The following is a 9,423-nucleotide window of genomic DNA, read 5'->3' on the forward strand; positions in this document are numbered from 1 at the left end:
TAGAGGAGCCCTGGTGGTGTCGTGGGCTATGCATTGGGGCTGCTAACCACAAGGTCAGCAGTTCAAAACCACCAGCCACTCCTCCGGAGAAAGATGAGGCTTTCCACTGCCGTGAAGATTTCCAGCACAGGGGCAGCTCTACTCTGTGCTGTTCTAGGGTGTCTGTGACTCAATGGCAGTGAGTTTGGCTTTTTAGCTTTGTTTTAAGGGGACCCTCTGTGCCAGGCTTTCCGCCTTGAAGTGGGCCTTTTCGAGGGATTGTGTTTAGGGGACACATGAAATGGGGATTTCCTAAGAGCTGGGCTAGGAGATCAGCAAGGAGTCTGGTGATCCAATAGGTTAAGCACTGAACAGCAAAGGTCCCTGGTTCAAACTCACCAGCCATACTGCCGGACAAAGCGGAGGCTGTCTGCTCCCGAAAAGACGCCCAGTCTTGGAAACCCTAGGGGACAGTTCTTCTGGCACCCAGAGGCTTGCTGGTATCCCTCCGGGTGGGGGTCAGGTCCCGGGTGTAGAGAACAGTGTCTCTGGACCTGTAGGGTTTCCAGACCAGGGTCTGGCACCCTGGAGGGTGACATTTAACAAGAAGGACATGAAAGGGCTGGGCTCTGCCCAGCTGGGGGAGTCTGGGGTCTGTGGAGGGGGAGGGTAGGGGTCCCTGCAGACCCACGTGATGTTTTTATTTTTAATTATTCAGAGGGAAATGTCCATGTCATTATGTCAGACAAACTCAGCAGGGAGGTTCTCTGCTCTATGTCTGAAGGGACTTATTCGTATTTCTGGCCTCCTGACATCTCAGCCACCCTGCCTGCCCCCTTTCAAAGGAATAGTTGCAACAGAGCACCTAGTGAAAGCTAATTATAAGTTCTCCAGAGGCTGCTCGCAGGGAGGAGGGTGCAGGAGCCAGTGGGGAGGTGGACCACACAGGCACGGGGGCTGGGAGTGCTGGTGGGGGGTAGCACAGGGGAGCCAGGAAGGCCGCCTGGGTGGGGGTTCAAGGCGAAGCTTGTAGAAGAGGTGTCTGGAGGAGGGAGCTCTGAACGTGGGAAGCTACTTCCCCCCAACCTCCCTCAGGGAAGCCCGGGCTGCCCTTTGCCCCCTAAGAGCCAATTCCAGACTGCAGTGCTCAGGGATCTAGCGATGGCCACTGAGGGGAACGGCTGCCCCTTGGTGGACATGCAGACGCCGTGACACTCTGGGAAAATATTTGGAGGCACAAAGGTGGTCCAGAGCCCCTTGGTCAGTTTCACATGGGGTCCCCTGTGCTGTGCGGAGGGCACTGTGGGGAGTGGGTGGACGATGGGCCCTGGGTGGAGGAGGCTGGAGGGCTGGAGGTCAGGGAAGCTTCCCAGAGCAGGTAACTCTGAAGTTGAAGGGAAATGAGTTGGAAGAAGGATATGAGGTGGGAGGAGTGGGGGAGGGTGGGCGGGGACAAGGATCCCAGACATAAGACGTTCTCCTGGGGGCACGTCAACCAAACAACAGACTTGCTGCCCCCAAGACACCCCCCCTCCCGCCCCACAGGACAGGGCAGAGCTCTCCTGGTGGGTTTCTGAGACGGTAACTGTACGGGAGTAGAGCGCCTAGGATGGGGTCCTGGTCCTGATTCTGAAGCTCCCTAGGGAGCCCTGGTGGGCTACGATTTAGGCTGCTAAGTGCGGGGTTAGCTGTTCAAAACTACCAGCCACTCTGTGAGAACAAGACTGGTCTTTCTACTCCCAGAGAGTCAGTCACGGTCTCAGCAATCTGCCGGGCAGTCCCACGCTGCCCTAGAGAGTCGCGATGAGCCAGAACGGGCTTGATGGCAGTGAGTTCTCCTCCAGCCTTGGGTGGAAGCTCCATGGAGACTGATTCTAGAAACCACCCTGCTCTTGGCTCCATAACCTGAGCTCTGCTCACTCACCCTGTGGGGCAGGGGGCTTGAGTCTGGCCCGGTGGGCAGATGCGAGGTCATGTGGGAGGACACCCTGGCTGCCCCTCGGGCTTCAGTACCAGCCTGTCAGTCTGCAGTAGTACCTGAGGGCTGCAGTGGGCACAGCAGGGCTGGGCTGCTCTGGGTGAAAGGGTGGGGGTGGGGGTGGGGTCTGATCTCCCAAGGAAGCAACTGCTACACGGGCTCACCTGGTGCCTCCCAGGGACCCAGAAGAGCCCGGAAACGAGCGGAAGGTGGAGCCAGCTCCAACGTCTTCTCCATGTTTGATCAGTCCCAGATCCAGGAGTTTAAGGAGGTTGGTTGGTGCGCTGCCCCTGGGCATGCTGGGAGGGTGAATGTAATGCATGTAGCATGTTTAGGGAGCCTAGCATGGTGCCAGACCTCACCCCTGGGTGCAGGAGGGTGGGGTGCGGGTGGGGATAGAGCAAGCTGACAGCATTGACCTCAGAGGCCATCAGGGGGGGACTTAGAGTCTAGACCAGCAGTTCTCAGGGATCACCCGATTCATAACAGTAGCAAAATGACAGTGATGAAGTAGCAACGAAAATAATGTTATGGTTGGGGGTCACCACAACAAGAGGAACTGTATGAAATGGTTGCAGCATGAGGGAGGTTGAGAACCACTGGTCTAGAGACACCTGTCTTCCTGCCTTGGGTACCCCTGTCCCCTGTCTGCACCTTAAAGCCTTTGCTTTCAGCATGGCCTTGGCCTTTCTCTATGAGCCCCAGTTTCCCTGTCTGTAAAATGGGCTTGGTGTGAGCATGAAGCGTGCAATGGACTTGAAGCTTCTCAGACAGCAGATCACAGGAGGACAACCTTTGGCAGGGGCCACGGGGACTGGGGGTGGGGCACCAGGGTAGAACTGAGCTCAGGTGGTGATGACTGCTCAATGTCCACGTCTCTGCCAGGCCTTCACCATCATGGACCAGAACCGGGATGGCTTCATCGACAAGGAGGACCTGAGGGACACCTTTGCTGCTCTGGGTAAGGGACCTGGGTCACACGGTCAGGCAGCAAGCATCTCTGATGGCCGCTGGTGGGCTGCGCTGAGTGGGTGCCCAATCGTGAGGGGGTGCTCCGGCGGGGGCTCCAAGGGCTCAGCTGTGACACCTAAAACAGCGGGTACTGCCAGTGTCAGGGCATAGATGCTGGAGGGAGGGGCACTCCTGGTAAGTCAGGGTGCATTTACTGGGAGTTAGAAATGGGCCCCCAAACCAAGAAAGGCCTGGACCCAGAAGGGCAAGGTGTCTCTGATCTGGGAACAGCCTATAGGAATTCCTGACTTGGGAGGGAAAAGCAGAGGGGGGCTGGCGACCATGGCAGAGCCTGGGAAGAAGTGTTGGCATTCTCTAAGGGCCCTGGTGGTGGAGTGGTTGTGCACTGGGCTGCGAACTGCAAGGACAGCAGTTCAAAACCATCAGCCAGCTTAGAGGGAAGAAAGAAGAGGCTTTCTACGCCCATAAAGAGTTACAGTCTCAGAAACTCATGGGGCAGGTCTGCTCTGTCCTCTAGGGTCACTATGAGTCAGCATCGACCAGATGGCAGTTTTGTTTTTTTTGTTAAAGGGCCCAAAGCCATGGTGGTGCACTGGGTCAGGCGGTGGGCTGCTAATGGAAAGGTCACGAGTTTGAAGCCACCAGCAGCCATCTGCCCCTGGAAGGATTTCCAGCTTGGGCAATCCTCTGGAGCCTGGTGCTCTGTGCCACCGCAGGGCCACCTGAGTCAGAACCACCTGAACCTGGCAGGCTGTTGGCTTTTCTAAAAGCAAAACAACTGAGAAGGGTGTTTAAGGAGATGATAGGAAAGGGGAGCGTGAATGAGTCATCTCTACAGAGAGAGCTGGGCCCTCCCCCTCTGACTGTTCACTCGGACCTTGAGCAGTCCGGGTGGCCCCCAGACCCCTGTCTCCCCAGCCTTGTGGTGACTCCTCCTGGGGCCCAGGGGCTAAGGTCCAGGGAGAAGCTGCCTCCAGCCCCACATGTAGCTGCTGTCTCAAGATTCCCAGAATCTCTGGGCCTCAGTTTGCTCTTTTGTAAAAGGGAGATCGTGCGGGGGAGGGAGCACTGGAACGGACTGTGACTTTGCAACTCATTTTAAAAGTGATTTAACCACTGGGGGGTAGGCGGTGGGTATAACAATGATACCACACTTCTCCTTGAGTGATTGGATTGTATGCTATGTAAATTATGTGTCAATACACCTGTTAATAAAGAAATAAAATGGGGCTATGACCCAGAGTGATATTGGAGCCAGTGGGTGGGGGTGGGCTGTCCTTTACTGGCTGGGAGTTGAAGGCTGCTCCCTGCCCTGATACCCTAGCAGGAAGGGTGGTAGAGCTGGGAGCTGGGGAGTTCGGGCCCCTCTGATGTCCCCCATCCCCCACCCCCAGGCCGCATCAATGTCAAGAATGAGGAGCTGGAAGCCATGGTGAAGGAGGCTCCTGGCTCCATCAACTTCACTGTCTTCCTCACCATGTTTGGGGAGAAGCTAAAGGGTGAGTAAGGGCTAGAAATCCCTGGGGAGGGGATTCAGTGGGCAGAGCAGCCCCCAGCCCCTGCTATACCAGACACACAATCATTAGGAAAGTGGCATGCCCTCTCCCTGCCTCAGTGCCCCCTTGCCCTGCAGAGTGGGTGTAATTCGAATAACTCTTCCAGCAGAGGGCTGGGAGGGGACCCGGTGAAACAAGGTGGGTAAAAGCCCTTTGTCCACCCTCAAGGCGGTGCCCCCACCACCCTCTTCAATCCCTACCTCCATCTCATTGTGTCCATGCTGCCTCCCTGCCCTCTGGCTACCAGGGAGCCCATTATACCTCTTCTGGAAGCTCCGATGGCCAGCCCAGGGCAGGAGTGCTTCCTGGCCTGCTGACCACCAGTGGCCTGGCAACGAGCTCGTTCATTCAAAAAGTTAGGGTACTTGTCCCAGGTGGTCGAGTGAAAATTGGACCCATGTATGTACACACACACACACACACACACACACACACACACACACACACACATTGTGCCAGCTCCGGTCTCTACTCACTGCACTGCACTCTCCTGAAACGTCGCATCTGGCCAGGGACAGGGGCTGGGGCCAGCCAGGCCGTCTCTGTCCCCCTAGTGATTGCCCTGGCAGGTCCCAGGGTTAAAGGAAGAGCCAGCTGGGCTGCAACTGCCCTGTGAGGTGGCAATTCTCACCCCTCCTCACCCTGCCCTGCCTGACACTCTCCCCGGGCCTCCTGGTCTCCCGCCCACTGCCGAAGTGACCTTGACCAAGGCATGCCATTCCTCTAGGGGCCTCCGTTTCTTTGTCTGTAAAACGGGGATGAACTTACAGAACATCACAAACTGGACTTGGATTTTTTTGTTTGTTTGTTTCTTGCTTTTTAAATCATGAAACTTGGTCATGACACAGTGTCCTAGCTGATCGTGGAGCGAGAAGGAGGCCAGCCATGTCCTGTTGCTCAGGACCTCCCCCTTCGGTCACAGATGAGGAAATGGAAGGCCAGCGTGGCCCAGGGCCCCTCAGGTGGGGCAGTCTATGAGTTGGGGCCTCCGGGCGGAGTCAGAACTGCCACTGGGTCCTGAGAGCTCCAGACAGCCGCTGGGGTGATTCCTGGGGCGGTGACTGCCGCCGCCGCTCTGTGCACAGTCCAAAGGAAGCTCCCCACTCCTGGCTGTTCTGTTCATAGGAGCCAGGACCCTTCTCCACTCTGGACTCCCTCTGCGTCTGGAATTGGCTCTCTCGAAGCCCCGCAACATGGCAAAGCGGACTGGGCCCCTTGCTGGGGTTCCACGCTCCTTATTTGCACTCTTAGCAGACTGTCCAACCCCCTTCCGTGCACTTGACTTGCCTAATCCCACCTGGCATTTTGCGGGATTCACAAGACCCTAACCAGAAGGGTCGGATGAAGCAATGCACCATGCCGCAGGGTGACAGAAGGCCCTGATGCTCTGATGGCAGTGACAGAGGTGTTGACCCAACCCAATGCAGGGGACAGAAGGCCTGGCTCAGTCTGAAGGAGAAGACACAAGGGCCCTGCCCTGGTCTGGTGAGGGAGACACAGAGGGCCTTGGCCTGTCTGATGGGGGAGGTACAGGGGACTTTGACCCAGTTTGCTAGGAGAGACCCACAGCCCTGACCCAGTCTGCTGGTGGAGACATGGGGCTCTGATGTAGTCTGAAGGTAGAGATACAAAAGCCTTGATCCAGTCCAATGTGGATTCAGAGGGCCCTGACCCAGTCTGGTGGCAGAGACATGGAGGACCTTGACTCTGTTGGGTGAGGCGTGGGCCTGCTGCCAGGAGGAGCACAGATCGGCGGAAAGCAGGGCCCCTGGAGGCCGACAGAGGCAGTGGGACTCGCTGTAGGTTCTTGGGAAAGTGACAGAAACATTGAACCTCAGTTTCCCCATCTGCTGACTAGGGACTGTTCTCCGGGGCTGGCACACAGTGGATACTCAGGCAGGGTCTCCATGTTCGATTGTGCAGGTCATTGATATCCACCTGAACCATCCTACATGGCCTTCAGATGGGCTCTGCCCCGCTGTGGGCAGGACCGTGGGGACGAAGCTCTCTCCTGGTCCCTGCAGAGGCCATGGTTTGGGCCTCAACCCAGTCCCTGCCCAGCCCTGCCTGTCTCTGCGTGTGGACCCTTCCTCACCTGCCCTCCCTCTGCCCCTGTGCTGTTTCCAGGCACCGACCCCGAGGAGACCATCCTCCACGCCTTCAAGGTGTTTGACACTGAAGGGAAAGGCTTCGTGAAGGCTGATTTGTAAGTCACCGATCCCTGCTTTGGGGTTTTCACCCCCGCAAGAGATAAAGGAGCTGGGGTGGGGGATGAGAGGAGACAACTTCTTCCCCTCTCCCTCCCAGAGCTCAGCCAGGCTCAGAGTGCCTGGCCAGGAGCCAGGGGACTGCCCACCAGCCTAGTCACCTGCTTGGTGTTCCCTTTCTGGGCCTCAGTCCTCCCACCTCTCTATGGTTGTCACCTGGGATGGGCCTCCCAGGGGTGGGAGTAGCTGAGATGAGCCTTGAAGGTGAGTGCAAACCCAGGGAAGGGTGGAGGCCCGGGATGCGCAGAGTCCGTGAGGAAGGGTCCTCTGCGGCACGGGGTGCAGGCAGATGGGGGTGCAGAGACTGGGCACGGTGCCCAGGGGTCATTGGCAAGCCAGAGAAGGAGTTCGACAGGGGCCACCTGGAGGCCAGCCTGGAGAAGGAAGCATGCTTTGAGTTGGAGGTGGCCAAGGGCCCTGCCCGATGTGCTTCTGGACTGGAGCCAGGGGTTGGAGTCAGGGCCCTGAGCACACAGGATAGGGAGCCAAGTCTGTTGCGGGGCAGTAGCCTGCCGGCAGCGAGACATAGGCTGGGCTGGCATCTGCACTGCCCCCACGCATGCTCCAAGGCCACACCGCCCTTGAGGACACAGGTGAGGACCACGATGCTCCGGGCTTCCCCGTGGAGGAGAGACTTGCTCCGTCCGTGGGAGAGGGGCTCTCCACCTCCCATCCCCACCCTGGCTCTGAGTCCCATGCTCCCTTGGTGCAGGGAGGGGCTGTGGGGATTTCTTCCTCACCCCTCCTTGGGGGGGTCTCTGGCTCCTCCCCCCACCTTGAGGACCCGTGGGACACTGGGGGCACCTCTGGTGTCCTTCAGCCACCATCACCCTCCACCAGCACAAGGTCAGGCTTTGGGGACCCAGTGTGGGGGCCGACGTGCCGCTCCTCCCCCTCGGCCTAGATATGAGACCTGAGAGCCGGGCTGCCGGCCAGGCGGCCAGAGTGACCCTGGCGGAGGCCCTTCGCTGGGCGGCATGTTTTGCACAAACAGAGTCTGAGAAGTCCCCATTTGGAGAGCTGGCTGGAAATGGGGACTGTCCCGCAGAAACGTAAATAATGGAAAATGTGTGTCGGTCCTCAGGGGGCCTGCCCCTGTGGCGCCAGCCGACACGCTGGGTGTGGGAGGCAGGCTCGGCCCTTTGATCCCTCCCTGCCCGCCCGGGGTGCCCTGGAGAGCCCTCAGGGACCCACTGAGCAGTGGGCACAGTTCACCCTGCACACAGGCCAGTTCTGGCTCTCGGGAGCAGCTGTTTTCCTGCCCTTGCCTGCTCCCAGGGCCATGGACAAACCAACCCTCTCCCGGAACTCAGGGTCCCCCCAGGCCAGGGCCAAAGGGGGCTGGTGGCAGTGCCTTCCAGGGCTGTTAAGACAAGCCCCAGGCTGATGTCAGGGGTCATCTGAAGGCGGACCAAGCTGTGTCCAGAGCTGAGACACAGCAGGTCCTTTCCCCACAGCCATCCATGCCAACTTGTAGTGACCCTACAGGGCGGGCTAGAGTTGCCCCCTGGGGTTTTCCAGACTGTAACTCTTTACGGAAGCAGAGAGCCTCCTCTTTCTCCCTCTGAATGGCCGGTAGTTTCCAACCCGGTGACCCTGAAGAAAGCAGTTCCCACTGCACCACCCAGACTCGCAGGGGCTGGTCAGAGGAGATGTCAGAGGGTCATTTCAGCTGCGCGGGCTGTTTCATTTGGCTCCCACCACGGACAGAGGAAGGCACTGAGGGGCGTGGCCTGCTCAAGTCCACACGGCCAGCCAAGGGTTACAAGAACCAGGCCCAGGTCCAGGCTGGTAACTTCCTGGGCCAGGGGTCCCCCTGTGCCCCTGTCCTCACCCCCTGGTATCAGGTGTGCCCACCTCTGGGAAGTCCTTCCCCTGAGCATCTCTCTTCCTTGCGCAGCATCAAAGAGAAGCTCATGACCCAGGCAGACAGGTTCAGTGAGGAGGAGGTAAGTGGGGCCTCCCTGCCACTGCTGAGGGTCTTCCTAGGGCCAGTCCCGCCTAGGGTTCTGCTTGGCAGCGTACACCTCTACCCCCCTACTCCCCCACTCCCACCCTATGCCACACACACAGCCTTGGGATTTTTTTTTCCAGTTCTGAACTGATCTCAGCTTCATGGTTAAGAACAAGCCAGGTGTAGGTGCGGCTGCAGGGTTAGAATTGGGCTGACGGCTGGTGGTAGGACCCTGGGGCCCGGTCCTTCTGTCCCACACCCTGATGCTCCCCAAGGATGGGAGACAAGTGCTGCCCTGCCCGCTGGAGGAACTGACAGCCCCCCTCCCCCTCCGCTGCCCCTGACTGCCCTGGGCCCCATCCCGCCTGGCCCAGGCTGACTTCTCCCTCCTTTGGCAGATCAAGCAAATGTTTGCCGCTTTCCCACCCGACCTGTGCGGTAACCTGGACTACAGGAACCTGTGCTACGTCATCACCCACGGGGAAGAGAAGGACTAGGAGGCCTCGGGGTCCCTCCCACTCTGGGACTGGGCGGGGCACTCCGGCCTGCCGCTATAGGCAGAAACAAGAATAAACAATGTTTACAAAGTCTGGGCTCTCGTGATGAACGCTCCAGTGGAGGAGCAGGCGGCACATTCCTATCTTGTTGGTTTTTCCAAAACTTTTTACTTTTCTAGCTTTGTGCAGATGTTCCTGATGAACTGGTATTTAGAACAAA

General features: G+C 58.3%; 1 protein-coding gene across 1 annotated transcript; it reads left to right on the top strand.

Annotated features, from left to right (window-relative positions):
- The first annotated feature begins 2,135 nt into the window (after positions 1-2,135).
- Positions 2,136-9,203, top strand: MYL10 (myosin light chain 10). Its single transcript, XM_075528514.1, has 6 exons — positions 2,136-2,228; positions 2,843-2,918; positions 4,324-4,428; positions 6,613-6,691; positions 8,653-8,701; positions 9,105-9,203. Exons 1-6 carry the CDS (start codon positions 2,193-2,195, stop codon positions 9,201-9,203), a joined length of 444 nt encoding a protein of 147 aa, XP_075384629.1. The 5' UTR covers positions 2,136-2,192.
- The last annotated feature ends 220 nt before the right edge of the window (positions 9,204-9,423 follow it).

The sequence above is a fragment of the Tenrec ecaudatus genome, chromosome 12, assembly GCF_050624435.1.
Source record: "Tenrec ecaudatus isolate mTenEca1 chromosome 12, mTenEca1.hap1, whole genome shotgun sequence".
NCBI classification, from domain to species: Eukaryota; Metazoa; Chordata; class Mammalia; order Afrosoricida; family Tenrecidae; genus Tenrec; species Tenrec ecaudatus.

What these genes read in the sequence shown, in the direction of transcription:
- MYL10 (XM_075528514.1), top strand. Translation starts at nt 2,193, where the DNA reads ATGTTTGATCAGTCCCAGATCCAGGAGTTTAAGGAG. An exon ending in AGATCCAGGAGTTTAAGGAG is followed by an intron (nt 2,229 to 2,842) that starts GTTGGTTGGTGC and finishes CGTCTCTGCCAG; the next exon opens with GCCTTCACCATCATGGACCA. An exon ending in GGACACCTTTGCTGCTCTGG is followed by an intron (nt 2,919 to 4,323) that starts GTAAGGGACCTG and finishes CCCCACCCCCAG; the next exon opens with GCCGCATCAATGTCAAGAAT.